The 16673-nt window shown below is 43.9% G+C and overlaps 1 protein-coding gene across 7 annotated transcripts in view; it reads right to left on the bottom strand.

Moving 5' to 3' along the window:
- The window catches only part of SLC30A6 (solute carrier family 30 member 6), a 44362-nt gene extending 28186 nt beyond the window's left edge, over positions 1 to 16176 (bottom strand). For 3 of the 7 annotated variants that reach the window (XM_073338332.1, XM_073338333.1, XM_073338334.1), the window contains exons 1-4: positions 16096 to 16176; positions 2957 to 3043; positions 1175 to 1259; positions 97 to 139 (exon numbers count right to left, since the gene is read on the bottom strand). In XM_073338332.1, coding sequence (XP_073194433.1) covers positions 97 to 139; positions 1175 to 1259; positions 2957 to 3043; positions 16096 to 16098 — 218 coding nt within the window. In that variant the 5' untranslated portion in view covers positions 16099 to 16176. Of the gene's footprint in view, positions 1 to 42; positions 63 to 96; positions 140 to 1174; positions 1260 to 2956; positions 3046 to 16095 lie in introns of those variants that run through there. The other 4 variants (XM_073338336.1, XM_073338338.1, XM_073338340.1 and 1 more) reach the window with 4 other exon arrangements.
- Positions 16177 to 16673: the final 497 nt, after the last annotated feature.

The raw sequence follows: 16673 nt of genomic DNA, 5'->3' as shown, positions 1-16673 counted from the left end.
AGATACTACAGAAAATTCTTTCCCGGGTAACTTGGATCTTACCCCATCTAAAAACCCATCACAGGCCATTGTAGGATCAGATTTAAAAAAACGTACCTGAAAAGATTAAAGATTGTCAGGTAAGAATAGGCAGTTAAAGCTGTGAAAACAAAATTTTAAACACTTAACACACTTTACATTATTAGCAACGAAGAACGCTATATGTGATTTTGCCTTCAAAAATTGTGTGTCCCTCAATGTCTCTGAGACAGCTGCCTACCATTTTCTATCTTCACAAATTCTCTTTGCTGAAAATATAACTTATTTCAGAGTATGAAAATGTACATCTTAAAACCATTTTTGTATTTTTCTGTCTGTACTAACTACTCCAATATTTCATTTAATAACAAGTTGATTAACACAACACTAGCTCTGTGAAACCATGTAAAATATTGAAGTATTTAGTCACTAATGCGCATCCAATCATGAAAGTTAAGATTGGGAATTTAGACATGGAAAAGTCAGGAAATTCTCAGTTAAGGTTTCCATCCCAACCATAACAGTGCCTGTGTATGTATTACAATAAAGGGATGGGTGAACTGGTTCAGCTAAGATAGGAACTAGAGCAATGTTTTGATAATAATTTTTTCAGACTGAAATAAGATTAAAACTGCACCACATAGTGAAAATATAGGCACACATGGGAACATCTTGGGTATTGTATGCAAAACCAGGACACACATTGCAGCACAGGCTGGGGAATACAGGGCAGAATAGTCATGGATTTAGGAGAAGCCACTGCCACTACCTCACAATTGGAGGGGAAGGTCTCCACTGAAGTCAATCGGACTACTGACTTGAGAAAAGGTTTGAAGGACTAGTGCTAAGATTCTAAACTCTGCATGAAGGAAGCTCTGAGAGAAGGACTGGCAGGGAAAGCAGCCTCAGAAGCACTTGTGGGAACAGTGAGTACCTTCAAGAATTCACTGGCCACGTGCAGTTCCTAAGCCTTGCAGAAAAGGAGTTCTCCTAAACTGACTATGCAGTAGCTTTAAAATGGATAAATTATGATGTCAGTTGCACAGCCGTCTAATTCCATTATACTCAGGGCCCTGCTTGTTTATTATGCTGGCACTGCTATAAATTAAAAATCAACAACAGACAACAATTATTTAGATGCAAGAACAGAACATACCTATACTGTTAGTAGAGCTGCACCACATAAGCAGGAAACCGGTGCATATTAAATTAATTGCACCAAACAGCAAGATCTTCCAGGACTGTTAATAAGAGTAATTACATGAGTAACCCTTTGGCTTAAAAGACAAAATATGATAAAATATGCCTGGCTTGATTTTAAAAGTCTGCAATACTTCATTACACATGTAGTGTTTTTCCCCAAAAAAGGTTTATTTTGAAATAAACTATTAAATGCCCTCACCTCCCTCTGCTAACTTTATGGGCAACCTGACAACTCACTTTCAACGGCATCATGGTACATGCATCATGGAACATTAGCCTCAAAATACAATTCTACTCTGATAATTAACTATGTAAAAATGCCACCTTTTTACTTGCAGATCAGTGTAAAGTATACACCGGATGACTTAGTGATACAAATATATTATAGTTTTACTCCTATCAACTGTGGAGAAACAACAGAGCGAAGAGAGAGCTGGAAGCTATTCCTTCATGTACATTGTCTCAGAAGTTCCTTTTCACTTGTGCATCTCCTTTGTAGCCAATGGGCTGCACCAGTGTCACTTGGGGCTGAAACTGAAGACAGCAGGGCTGCACAGGTGCAAATATGGACCTAATTTAGCCTGCAGAACATTTACTCCTAGTGATGATGCATAAGAAACAACCCAGCTTGACTCTCAGATCCCAGGCTGAGTTTGCAGTTCTGGCAGTCAGTAAGAGTATTTTTACTTGTAAACGGAGTACTGCTGGTATGGATAGCAGTGGGGCGGGGGAAAACCATTCTCACTGAACGTTAATGGGATAGAGAGAGAGAGGGAGAATGGACCCTAAACTTTAAGCTTTTTTTTAAAAAAAAATAAGCAGTAGGGGTCGAATCCAGCACTCTTCACAGAGGCAAAACTCCTTCCCCCCACTACACTGGAAATTTTGTCTGAGGAAGGAATTCAGGATTTAGCGCCTATTTTAATTAAACAATTCAAAGCAGCCTTTCAAAATTTCACTCACCAAGAGTGTTTAATTCTGTTTCATGGCAAATCAAATATTGCATGATTTTTCATTATAATCATTCATCAAAGTAAACAGTAGGTATACAGATTTTGTGACTATGGTGGTAAATTTTTATGACAGTTTTGCAAAGCTACTTTAAAATTCCCTCTTGATGGGTTTGAATCTTATCGAGATACCATGTGCAGAACAATCCTTATTGCCCTTTTTTGTTATTTCAGGACAGAGCTCCTAGTTCAGTTCTACCCTAAAGAAATGGGAGTTGGATAGAGCTTTAACTGCCAAGTATGTTTTACCTTTCCCGTAAGGCTTTATGATCATCACATATTTGATTTAAAATTAAATGTGAGGCACTCAAAATCAATGGCAAGGGACACCACATAAATTAGGAAGTAATTAAAATTTACAATAAACTCAGTGAAAATAATGCAGGTGCAGCTAAAGTGGAGTGAAGCAGATTACTACTATTTAGGCCATCTATAAAACAATATGTACTTCACTAATTCTTAAATTGTTCTCCTACCATTCTTCAGATATATTTTCGGCCATTTTTCAAGTTCTGTGATTACTTCAACACACACTTAAGTACAAGGCCATAAACCCATATGAATTTTTAACTTAAAGTATAAATTAAAATGTCTACTTAACCTCTTTTGAAACCATAGCTAGGAAAGGGTAAAAGATTTATCTGGAAAGTTAACAATATACTAATCATTTAGGCACAATCACAATTAAATTACATTTGTAATCCATTTTTTACAAATTCACTTACCCTTCGATCAGCTGCTACCAACCTAAATTCCTGTGTTAACTTGCTAGCTATTGTTCTTTGTGATTTGCGGAATAGATGTATTGTCCCCTTTAAAAAAAAAAAAAAGATTAGTTTTCTTCTTGTTCAAACCATTTTTATGTTCCCTTCTTATTTTTATTCCTAGGAACTACCGTCGCTCCTTTGTAATCAACTGAATATACATTGCTTATTGGTAAATGTTGACTGTCTTCATATTCCTCATCACAAAGAAGCTACATCATGGTAATAATGAGTAAGGTTAGGGAGATGCCACAATCGTCGAAGGAGCAAGCAGTAAAATCATTGAGCTCTTAACCCTTCCCCAATTTTTTCCTTATAATCTTTTCTACCTTGCTCAGCACAATGGGTTGATTTAAATAAAACGTAATTTATATACGTGGTTTTAAACATGACTTAAATCAGCACAAAGGAAATCTTGGTTTAAATCACTGATTTTATTCTTGTTTGCATTTGTGGTTTAGTTATTTTTCTAAACCATTAAAACATATTTATATGCAACCAAATATCTATATACTAAATTTGGATCTTTTTGCTAACATGGAAGATACACTATATATTTAAGAAATTATATAGCTTCACATACATTTATTCAGATTCTTAAATTTTACATTTTTATTTTGCTAGAAAATGGTGACTAACTCAAATCTTATTTACTAGAAAATGTTTTATTCTGGATTTGTGTCAAGCTGCATTTGAATGGAAATTAGAATTCAGATTCATTTTAAACTATACAAAAACAGCATTTATAATTGCTTTTAGTTAAAACTATAAGAAAAAAGAGTTTAAGTATGTTTTCCATTTAAAACTGATTTATTAAACAAAGGAATTAACTGTCATTAGTAAACTGATGGATTGTTTCTGGTCATCACAGACCACACTTCCAAAGGTCTTTAGGTGCCTAACGGGATTTTCAGAAGTCCCTAAACAGGTTAGGTGCCTATCTTGCATTGAAAATCTGGCCCTTCAAGTTATTAGAATTAGCAGATCTCATCCCTTCCCAACTGGTTTTTAATTCATAGACTGGAAGAGAAAGAGGGGGAAAAAAGCTCTCTTACTTTTTCAATTCCTAATCAATTTCTCAACTCTGAATGAACTAATCCAAATTAAGAAAATATTCTCTCAACTTGCTAGCTAAGCCCTCCCTCATTGTCTTAACCTCCACTCCAAATTTCCTACAACTGAAAATTTCAACTGATAAAAATAGAAAAGTGCTTAAAACCCATAGTTTTGCACGAATGAAAATTTACAATTGTTAAAAAACAAACCTTGATATTATCCACTGACATTATAAAAAAAAAAGAAAAATTCTGCCACGCCTAAGTGTAATCAATAATTTTAGGTATAGGGGCCTTCAATGGACCATGGATATGATAGGCTGCCCAAACTGAAAATCTTTTCCATTTAGAAGAATATGTTTTCCTCGTGAAGAGCTTTCTGCCCTGTAGTCAAATGTTTTGAAGTAACAGTGAACAGTCATACCACGCAACCAGTCAACATCCAGGCTGTCAGATGCAGCAATCTCAGGTCTGGATGAAGTATTTGGTTCTATGCTATTACACCTGGACTGTATTTTTCTTGGTTCTATGCTGTTATGTCTAGACTGTCTGGAAGTGCCATCCGAAGCTGAGTAGACATTCTGAGATGATGCTAACTAGAACGGTGTCTGCTAAAAAGGAACAATCAGGATGATCAGTGTGGCTGCATCCCATCTGATTTGCCATAATGCCCTTGGTTTCAGGGGATTCTGTGGAAATGCATACATGAGCCCCTGATCCCGCGGTATGAAAAAGATATCCTGTCCTGTATTAGAATCCCAGGCGCATGACTCCATGCGGCACAAGATTTAGTGTTGATGACAAACAAGAAGTCTGTCAGTCTATAAGGTGCCACAGGACTCTTTACCGCTTTTACAAATCTGTAATGGGATTTCCTCACTGGTGAAATATTGGGGTGATAGAATTCTTCAGAAACCATTCATGGTTGCTGATGAATGGTGTGCGCTAAGATGGAGAGCTACTGGAGTAATCTTGTATTGTTGGCACTATGTATGTAACTTGATTGCCTCCTGGCATCTCCTTGCTTGTTACGTAATACTTTGCAGATGTGCTATATATAAGAATCTGCATAGTGGATGTGACATTACCCAGGGTACAATGAAAAAACAAGGAGTCCTTGTCGCACCTTTGAGACTAACAAATTTATCTGGGCATAAGCTTTTCTGGGCTAAAACCCACTTCATCAGATGCATGGAGTGGAACATACAGTAGGGAGGTATAAATACACAGCATATGAAAAGATAGGAGTTGCCTTACCAAGTGCGGGGACAGTGCTAACGAGTCAATTCAATTAAGGGGGGATTTGGCTATTCTCAACAATAGACAAGAAGGAGTGGAAATCACTTCTGTAGTGCTCATGAGGCCAATGTAATGGGTGACAAGAAGGGGAAATTAGTTTTGTAGTAACCCATCCACTCCCAGTCTTTATTCAGGCCTAATTTGATGGTGTCCAGTTTGCAAATTAATTCCAGTTCTGCAGTTTCTCATTGGAGTCTGTTTTTGAAGTTTTTTTGGTTGAAGAAAAGGGTACAATCTAGACTGATGGACAACTATGTCCCCTCAATTCTTCAAGCTGGGATGCCTTTTACGCTGCTTCACTGTGAAAGCAACCACTCCTGGTTTGCTCTCTCAACCTCCAGCATGTAAATCACTCCCAGCGATACTGTATGAGTGCTACAGCCAGTCACTCATGAATTACACTGTAGGGCAACACCAGCAAACTCTCAGTCCCAGATTTCCCCCCAGAAATGTGCGTCTTATACTATCCAGAACCCTCCTAGACAATACAAACTTGTATAAAGTCTGTAATTTCATTAATACAAAATTATTTGCACAAATCTTGTTATCCCAAATGGAGTTTCCCAAACACTTCAATCCAAACACACTGGTTTAGATAAAACAAAACAAATTTATAAACTACAGAAAGATAGATTTTAAGAGATTACAAGCAATGAGGCATACAAGTCAGAATTGTTTAAAAGGAAATTAAAGGTAAAATGCAACTAACTTAACAAGCTAAGTGAATACCAAGCAAAGGTCTCTCTCACCACATGTTCCTGCAGTCTTAATGACTGAACCTCTTTCAGTCAGGATCTCCCCTACTCCACTAGTGCTTCCTTTGTCCTTCAGGTGATGATGATGCCAGGAGCAGAGCGCAAGGGAGAGATGATTTGTGGCTTCTGCCCTCTCGCCTTATAGCCCTTTCTTTTACACAAGAATCATCTTCAGCTGATGTTCAGCTATGTGGCCAGGAACCTTAAGCTGCTTCTTTGTCAAAATGTAGATTTCCCCCCCACACACACACCCTCTCTCCTGCCAAAGAGTAGCCACTTAAGGTGGTGGTCCACTTGATCTAGTTGACACCTGGCTGAGGCACCAGCTACCTTTTGTCTCTGGGGAACTTGTTTCTGACTGCCCTCCAGAACATGATGGGACATGTCTTCATAATTTTATACAGTAAAATATTCTATCTTTACATACAATGTTGCCACACATTTTACCAGGACAATTATGATCAGCAAATCATGAGTTTTCAAATGATACCTTACACAGTATGCTTTGTACAAAATTTAAGAGTTTTGTAAAAGGGGTGAACATATGGGTACCGACTGTCATGGTGGAAAACTGTAGAACACATTGGAATGCTATGCTAACAAATCTGATCACTCAAATTCTAGAACGTTTATATGTAGAGTCATGTCCTTTTGGGACTATCTGGAGGTAGTCCAGGTGTGCACCTGTGTCTCTGATGCACCGGTGTTCAGCATCTTTATAGGAGGTGGTGTGAAGAGAGGTGCTCCCTTGTACACGTTTTTGGGGTCTGAGCACCAGTGCAATGACAGAATATGAGCTGGGACCACAACTCGCATACCTTCATTTGCAAAAAGAAAAGGAGTACATGTGGCACCTTAGAGACGAACCAATTTATTTGAGCATAAGCTTTCGTGAGCTATAGCTCACTTCATCGGATGCATTCAGCGGAAAATACAGTGAGGAGATTTATATACACACAGAACATGAAAAAATGGGTGCTATCATACACACTGTAAGGAGAGTGATCACTTAAGATGAGCTATTACCAACAGGAGAGTGGGGGGGAGAAAACCTTTTGTAGTGATAATCAAGGTGGGCCATTTCCAGCAGATAACAGGAACGTCTGAGGAGCAGTGGGGGGTGGGGGGTGGGAGGGAATAAACATGGGGAAATAGTTTTACTTTGTGTAATGACACATCCACTCCCAGTCTTTATTCAAGCCTAAGTTAATTGCATCCAGTTTGCAAATTAATTCGAATTCAGCAGTCTCTCGTTGGAGTCTGTTTTTGAAGTCTTTTTGTTGTAATATTGCGACCTTTAGGTCTGAAATCGAGTGACCAGAGAGTTTGAAGTGTTCTCCGACTGGTTTATGAATAGAGACTGGGAGTCTATGTGTCATTACACAAAGTAAAACTATTTCCCCAAGTTTATTTCCCCCCGCCCCCCTCCACCGCTCCTCGGACGTTCCTGTTAACTGCTGCAAATGGCCCACCTTGATTACAGTGTGTATGAGAACACCCACTTTTTCATGTTCTGTGTGTATATAAATCTCCTCACTGTATTTTCTGCTGAATGCATCCGATGAAGTGAGCTGTAGCTCATGAAAGCTTATGCTCAAATAAACTGGTTAGTCTCTAAGGTGCCACTAGTATTCCTTTTCTTTTTGCGAATACAGACTAACATGGCTGCTACTCTGATACCTTCATTTGATGCCTCTTGGGGGTGATACACTAATCTTAGTCAACTTTGTAATGGACGTAGGTGAAGTCTGGCTATGGGCAAGCTGATTTGTGACCTAGACATCTGAAGCAAGTTCTTACTGTAGTTGATGGATTCATTTTCATATTGGTGAGGGTTATCTGGAGAGCAAAAATCTCTCCTCAGGATGATGTGTGTTCTCCAATTTGCATTCAGTTAAGGTTCCTACTAAGTCTTGTATGAGATATGGTGAATTATGAACAATTATGAGACCCAGTTGCTTGAACAGATGAAGGTCATTTCAATGCTGTAGCAACTTCCTGATGAAATCTACCTTTGATCAGCCCATCATCTAGATATAGGTAGACACAAATGCCTTGTCTCAAGTGAGCTGCCACCACAGTGAAAACTCTCAGTGCTATGGAGAGACCAAACAGTAACACCATGTACTAGTAATGATTGGGTCCTACTTTGCACCACAGACATTTTCTGTGGGCCAGAAGGATGGGAATATGCAAATGCATGTCTTGAGCAATATGAAAAGGAAGGATGGAGGCTAATGTTACTATCCTGAATCTGAGACAATGTATAAACGTGTACAGTTTTGTCAGGTCTAGAACAGGACAAAAAAACCCATTCATCTTCAGAATAAAGAAATATCAGGAGTAGAAGCCTCTTTCTTTGTACTTCAGATATAACTCCTCTAGCTTCTAGGTCATTGGTTTTCAAACTTTTTGTATTGAACAAACAACAAGCCCCTGAGTGTGAGTCCTGCCCCTTATAAATTAAAAATGGGGAAGGGGCAATTTAATTTAATTTAATGGGGGCTCAGGGCTGTCAGCCCCACAGAGCTGACGGCTCACGATCCCCATGTAACCACATTGTGAACCTCTGTGGGGTCACGACCCCCAGTTTAAGAACCCTTGTTCGAGGTGAAACAGGGAAACCACTTTTAGCTAATTCTCATGAGAACGGTCCCTAAAAATGGATTGGGAAGGGACTGGGTAAGAAGCAAGGACTGAAACTGGATGGGATATCCATGGGAGACAACTTCCAGCACCCATCTGTCAGTTGTTGCTCTAGTCCAAACCTGATGAAAGAAAGAAAACTGGCATCTGAAGACAAGGTTTGGAGATAGTTCGTCTCATGTGTGTGTTGGCTTGATCCTTGTGTCAACCAACTGCCAGGAAGCAGATGCAGAATGAACAAGAAAGGATGCTATGGGTACCCGCATGGCCCCACAGTATGCCAACACTTTTATGGCTGACTTAGAACAACGCTTCCTCAGCTCTCCTCCCCTAATGCCCCTACTCTACTTGTGCTACATTGATGACATCCTCATCATCTGGACTCATGGAAAAGCCGCCCTTGAGAAATTCCACCATGATTTCAACAATTTCCATCTCACCATCAACCTCAGCCTGGACCAGTCCACAAAAGAGATCCACTTCCTGGACACTACAGTGCTAATAAGCGATGGTCACATAAACACCACCCTATAATGGAAACCTACTGACCGTTATTCCTACCTACATGCCTCCAGCTTTCACCCAGACCACCCCACATGATCCACTGTCTACAGCCAAGCTCTATGATACAATCGCATTTGCTCCAACCGCTCAGACAGAGACAAACACCTACAAGATCTCCATCAAGCATTCTTACAACTACAATACCCATCTGCGGAAGTGAAGAAACAGATTGACAGAGCCAGAAGAGTACCCAGAAGTTACCTACTACAGGACAGGCCCAAAAAGAAAATAACAGAACGCCACTAGCCATCACCTTCAGCCCCCAACTAAAACCTCTCCAACACATCATCAAGGATCTACAACCTATCCTAAAGGACGACCCATCACTCTCACAGATCTTGGGAGACAGGCCAGTCCTTGCTTACAGGCAGCCCCCCAACCTGAAGCAAATACTCACCAGCAACCACACAACAAAACCACTAGCCCAGGAACCTATCCTTGCAACAAAGCCCGTTGCCAACTGTGTCCACATATCTATTCAGGGGACACCATCATAGAGCCTAATCACATCAGCCACACTATCAGAGGCTTGTTCACTGCACATCTACCAATGTGATATATGCCATCATGTGCCAGTAATGTCCCTTTGCCATGTACATTGGTCAAACTGGACAGTCTCTACGTAAAAGAATAAAGGTACACAAATCAGACGTCAAGAATTATAACATTCAAAAACCAGTCGGAAAACACTTCAATCTCTCTGGTCACTCGATTACAGACCTAAAAATGGCAATTCTTCAACAAAAAAACTTCAAAAACAGACTGCTGAATTGGAATTAATTTGCAAACTGGATATAATTAACTTATGCTTGAATAAAGACTGGGAGTGGATGTGTCATTAGACAAAGTAAAACTATTTCCCCATGTTTATTCCCCACCGTTCCTCACACTTTCTTGTCAACTACTGGAAATGGCCCACCTTGATTATCACTACAAAAGGTTTCCCCCTCCCCCCGCTCTCCTGCTGGGAATAGCTCACCTTACCTGATCACTCGTTACAGTGGGTATGGTAACACCCATTGTTTCATGTTCTCTGTGTATATAAATCTCCCCACTGTATTTTCCACTGCATGCATCTGATGAAGTGAGCTGTAGCTCATGAAAGCTTATGCTCAAATAAATTGGTTAGTCTCTAAGGTGCCACAAGTACTCCTTTTCTTTTTGCGGATACAGACTAACATGGCTGCTACTCTGAAACAAAGGACGATGGCTTCCTTTGAAATAATCTTGGTTTAGAATTATAGAATCATAGAATATCAGGGTTGGAAGGGACCTCAGGTGGTCATCTAGTCCAACCCCCTGCTCAAAGCAGGACCAATCCCCAACTAAATCATCCCAGCCAGGGCTTTGTCAAGCCTGACCTTAAAAACCTCTAAGGCAGGAGATTCCACCACCTCCCTAGGTAATGCATTCCAGTGCTTCACCACCCTCCAAGTGAAATAGTGTTTCCCAATATCCAACCTAGACCTCCCCCCACTGCAACTTGAGACCATTACTTCTTGTTCTGTCATCTGCCACCACTGAGAACAACCTAGCTCCATCCTCTTTGGAACCCCCCTTCAGGTAGTTGAAGACTGCTATCAAATCGCGCCTCACTCTTCTCTTCTGCAGATTAAATAACCCCAGTTCCCTCAGCCTCTCCTCATAAGTCATGTGCCCCAGCCCCCTAATCATTTTTGTTGCCCTCCACTGGTCTCTCTCCAATGTGTCCACATCCCTTCTGTAGTGGGGGGGACCAAAACTGTATGCAATACTTCAGGTGTGGCCTCACCACTGCCGAATAGAGGGGAATGGAATAATCACTTCCCTTGATCTGCTGGCAATGCTCCTACTAATACAACCCAATGTGCCGCTGGCCTTCTTGGAAACAAGGGCACACTGTTGACTCCTATCCATCTTCTTGTCCACTGTAATCCCCAGGTCCTTTTCTGCAGAACTGCTGCTTAGCCAGTCGGTCCCCAGCCTGTAGTGGAGCATGAGATTCTTCCCTCCTAAGTGCAGAACTCTGCACTTGTCCTTGTTGAACCTCATGAGATTTCTTTTGGCCCAATCCTCCAATTTGTCTAGGTCACTCTTGGTAGGTGAGTACTCAGAAGACCCTTGTTAAGCGTACCTGGATGCCTTCTCTTTAGTTTGCCATTTGTATCTAAAGGACTTGCAATCTGATCCAAAGGTGCAGATGTCCAGTGAGTGAATTGTGGCCCTGGAGTCCTCTGGGGAGTAGACCACACTGAACTGTGTGCTGAATGAGTCTGTACCTGCAAAGGGCAAGTCCTCAATTGTATTCTTCATCTCCCTAGGAATGCCAGAGACCTGTAACCACAATGTTCTGTGTATGATTACCACAATGGCCATCGACCGACCTTCCATGTCGGAGGCATCCATGGCTTCACAGAGATCGCTTCATCACTAGCAAATTTAAGTAATAATGGCTTTTCAACAAGTAAGCCTTTCTTCCAAAGAGATCTAATTTCTTTGGGTCCTTGTGTTTAGGAATGACCTTGGATTGCGAAATCATTAATAAACTTAGTGTTGGGGCAGTGGAGTACATTATAATTCAAACCTCTTTTAAAGTACCTGGTATTTTTCTGTTCCTTTAGCAGTTGGAGGCAATGTTACTGGTGCATGCCATAGGGTTTTGGCTGGTTCTAAGACGTCCTCATTTGGTAATTCATTTCTGGCAGGAGCAGAACAATGTGCTCTATCAAAAAGCTTGTGAGATTTTTCTTCAATCACTAAGGTCTCTATCTCAAGGGTATTAACTATATGAGAGAACAGCTCTGGAAGGCTTTCTAATCATCTGAAGCTGATATAGGAGCCAAAGAGACTCTCTCAATGGAAGATAATGACAGGTTTTCTGGCAGGAGATGAAGAGTGCGGTTCAGGAGGCTCAAGACCTGCCTGTTCTACCTCTGCAAGCTGTTCTTGTTCCTTTCTGCCTCCAGACAGAGGCTTGGACATTGATGTAGGACAGCATGAACTTCTGCATTTTCTTGAATGGTAAGAGGGAGACAGAATCCTGGGTCCTTTTAATGGAGGTCCTGAGTATGCCCAGTAAGGTCAAGATGGAGCACTGTAGGGATGAAGCTGGTTCTGGGACTTGGCTATTGCCATGTCTGAGGCAGAAGAGTCAGGGCTCTGAAGTGAGTGCACCCTGGTTTGTAGAGAGGCCTTCTCCTGATGTGTGTGAACAAAGAGGAAAAAGTTCTCTGCTGGAATGTGAAGAGAAGCCATGTCCTAGTGATGGAGAAGACAACTAGGCTTCCTCCAAATGCAACACATCTTTAAGGCCACGTCAGCACTGTGAGGACAGAGGTACATACCAGTGCCAAATGTAGTGTCATAAGTTCAAAGTGAGGTGCCAGGGACATCATTACATCCTCTAACATTAGATCAACTGGTACTGTTAATGTTTCTTTTGTTAGTTCTGATGCCAGTAGCTGGTCACCAGCATTATCTGGCGGAGACTCTGAGGTTGATTTATACCCCTTTGGTACAAACAGTTTCAGGCAAATACCCCTGATTTTCTTGTCCTGATCATAAAGGAATGTTATACTGAGCACAGCCTGGCACATGGCTCTCACAGAGACAAAAAAGGCAACAACTATGGCCATGCATATATGGAATGAGTGTCATAGGACTGGCATGGGTGAAGCCCAAGGGCTTTCAATCAGCCATTTTAAATCAAGGAAAGGGTACAAAGTGCTGAGGCAAAATCTTATATTTATTTATTTTTGCATCAATAAAATAAAACAAACAAGAGAGGGCATTAGATGGGAATTAACTGACTATGAGAAGCAGATTCTAGTACAGATTCTAAGTAGCAGGCAGACACTGCTTGATTTGTCTCCCTGCCCTTGGCAGTAAGCGGGTACTGAGGGTCATTTGAAGATACTTTGCCCTTTATGCTCTTGCATGCAGGGGGCATGCAAGGTGCAGACATAGCCCAACAGACACTACGATTCAAACAGTCTCATCTTCCGTCCGTGACTTACAAATATAGCTAGAATAGGATACATACAGACACCTACTTGAAGGACTATTTCCCTTCTGTCACTGATTTCAATCAGAAAAACTCTGGCAAGCTGCCAAAATATCTGAACTTGAACATTTTAAAGATTTTGGCCCACCTCACTGCCAAAGAAGCAGCAGCAGCATCACCACCATACACTAGGAACGCCTGGGAGCTATTGGAACAGTAGCTAGATTGGGGAGTGGAGAAGGAGAAGACAAGCTAGGTTCCCTCTCCTTCTCCCCCTAACCCCCGCTATAGCACATGGATCCAGGGGCTCGCCCCCCTAATAGATGGGTACATGGGGAGGAACTCCTCTACAAAAAAAAAAAAAAAAATCCACACCATTCTGGGCTTCCCTCAACTACTCATCCAGATCCAGGACACGATGATAACCATCCTCCCTCAGTTTTAACTGATTTCTTTTTCTATCAGCTGGCATAGTTAGTTCTGCAGCTCAAGTGGCAGAAGTCAGTGCTTCAACACGGAAAGCTGAGGATTCAAGCCCAATTGATGATGCATGATGAGGGAGTTAGAGCTGTACATTAGAGAATTTATCATCATCTTCCTTTAAAAAAAGCCTATAGTCACATACACAAAACTACATTAAAACAATGCTACTCAGATTTCAAAGTCGAGCACTGAAAAGTTAGGCAATGCCAAATTCTCTATTACCCATACAACCCTAACTTACCTCCTTTATCTATATGCATTATGATCATTTAATTAAAAACTGTCACATTTTTCTTTTCCATAGGACTCCTGCCTCATTCAGTGCAGGACAGGGATACACAAGAGGGTGGAATTCAGGCTGTATAGGCAACTGTGATAGTGTTTCCTAACTCTTGAGTGCTCGACATTGAATCTAAACAACACACTTTTTAATGTTTGACATTATATACTTAATAAATGCTTGGAGTGTGAAACGTAACTGTGGCAAGAAACAGATTCAGTGGAAAGTTATCCAGCTGCAGAATAAACAGCCCTACTTACAAGCAAGACTACATTTTAGTCACAGGTATTTTTAGTAAAAGTCACAGACAGGTCACAGGCAGTAAACAAAAATTCACAGCCCATGACCTGTCCATGACTTTTACTATATACCCCTGACTAAAACTAGGGGGGGGAGGGGGGGGAACGCACACACAACCCGGGACCCTTGATGGGAACAGGCAGGGACAGCAGGCTCCCTAGCTGGCTCCACACCTCCCCGCCAGCAGCAGAGTCTGGATGTTGGAGGGGGTTGGGACACGCAACAGGGTGAGGAGGGCTCTGAGCAGCGCTTACCTGGGGGGCATCCCAGAAGCAGCAACAGCCCCCTTGCTCAGCTGCTAGGCACAGGCAGCGTGCAGAGCAGCCTGACCATGCCTCCATCTAGCATCTGAGCGAGGGGGATGTCACAACTTCCAGGGAGCCCCCCAAGTAAGTGCCACCCAGAGCCCACCTCACCCCATCATGTGCCCCAACCTCCTCCCATACCCAAACTCTGCTGCGGGGGGGGTGGGGAGGGGGAGAAGAACAGGACACAGGACACATGCAGTGGCCAATCCGTGACAAACCCGCAGCATTATTTATAAGTCCCTGACAAACCATTAACACTGGACCACAGCAGGGGCCTAGGCAGTCTCCACCTCCAACCATGCCCCACCCCTGCACCGCCTCTCTTCCCCACCAGCCACACTCCTTCCATAGGTTTCAGAGTAACAGCCGTGTTAGTCTGTATTCGCAAAAAGAAAAGGAGTACTTGTGGCACCTTAGAGACTAACCGATTTATTTGAGCATAAGCTTTCGTAAGCTACAGCTCACTTCATCGGATGAAGTAGCTCACGAAAGCTTATGCTCAAATAAACTGGTTAGTCTCTAAGGTGCCACAAGTACTCCTACTCCTTCCATATGCTCCTTTCTTTGCCACCCCCTCTTCCAGTAATGCACCAGGGCTGGCTTTGCCCTGCCGCAGCAGGCCACCCACTGATGGCTTCCAGTGCATGCAGGCAGTGCCAGTGCTAGCCCACTGGAGGCTCTAAGCAGGAATATTTGGGGGAGACCCTCCACGCACAACAATAATTATCCCTTATTATAGGGAGTCCCTTGAGCTGCTTGGCGCCCTAAGCAACTGCTTAGTCTGCTTATGTTTAGCACCAGCTTCACATGCAGAGCTCCTGGTTCATTCAGTGAGACAAGCCTGGTCTTCACCTAAAACTTAGGGCAACTTAGTTACACCGCTCGGGGCTGTGAACAGTGTCCCCCCTTCCCTGCCTGTAACAAGTGCCTACACCACAGCTGTGCCAGGCAGCGCAGATCCCCCTCAGGCGGCAGCAGGACAGCTGGTACCTGCCCTTTTCACGGCCCCCGCGGCACAGCCAAGAGCAGGTACCAGTGTCGCAGCTGCCGGCGGCGGGGCGGGCACTGAGGGGCTCGGAGGTTCGCGGGCCGGGGGAGCCACCAGGCCCTGAGCGCCGGCGGAGCGAGGTAGGCAGCTCTCAGCGTGCACGCTCCAGCGGCCCGGCCCACAGCAGCCTCCCAGCGCCGCTCGCCAGAAGCCACGTCCCCCAGGCCAGGCCAGGCCAGGCCGCCCCGGGGCGGGGCCGGCGGTCGCGGCCAGGAGCTCATGCGAGGCCGAGGCGGTTTGAGCCTGGAGCCTGGGGAGCGCCAGCCCCGCGCGGCCGGACGCCCGAGCGCGCGGGCACCGAGACCCGGGCCCGGGGCAATGGCAGCTCGGGGGCCACAGCAACGCGCTGCTGCTGCTCCCCCTCACCGGGGGCAACTCACCATGTTACTCCCCCGCCCAGCACCGGAACAGGCGGCTCCTACGCTCCCTGGGGTCGGAAGAGGCAGATCTACCAGTTGCCATGGTGAAAAAAGGGGGAGGAGCAATGTCACTTTTTTTTTTTCTTGGGGACGCCGGAAGTGACGCCAATACGTCAGGCGGGACGGAGCGGCGGGCTCAACAGATGAGAGAGTAAATGCGCATGTGTGGTTCACGAGGCCGTGGTCTCCTAACAGGGCGCGAGGACGGCGGCGTGGGCGCGTCGGGCGAGCAGCTGACGCCAACGACGACACTGCTCCTCCCCCAGCCGTGAAGGAAGAGCCCGGACCAATCAGCTCGCTCGCAGGGGGTGGCGTGCGGAGCGGGACAGTGGCTGCCCGGAGCGGGTGTTGCGGGCCTGGGCCAGCTGTTCTCAACCCGCAGCGGCCCAGCTCCGCTGTGTGCTCAAGGCCGGCCGCGTGCCTAGCGGCCGCCGGGTTCCCAGCTGCGCGGGGCTGGGCTGCCGCGCCGGGTTGGGGCCTGGAGCAGCCAGACCCGCGAGCTCCGGGGCAACTGGCCCGCCCTGCTTGGCGGGCTCCGG

Source organism: Lepidochelys kempii, chromosome 3, assembly GCF_965140265.1.
Source record: "Lepidochelys kempii isolate rLepKem1 chromosome 3, rLepKem1.hap2, whole genome shotgun sequence".
NCBI classification, from domain to species: Eukaryota; Metazoa; Chordata; order Testudines; family Cheloniidae; genus Lepidochelys; species Lepidochelys kempii.
This window is presented reverse-complemented; position numbering and strand designations above follow the sequence as displayed.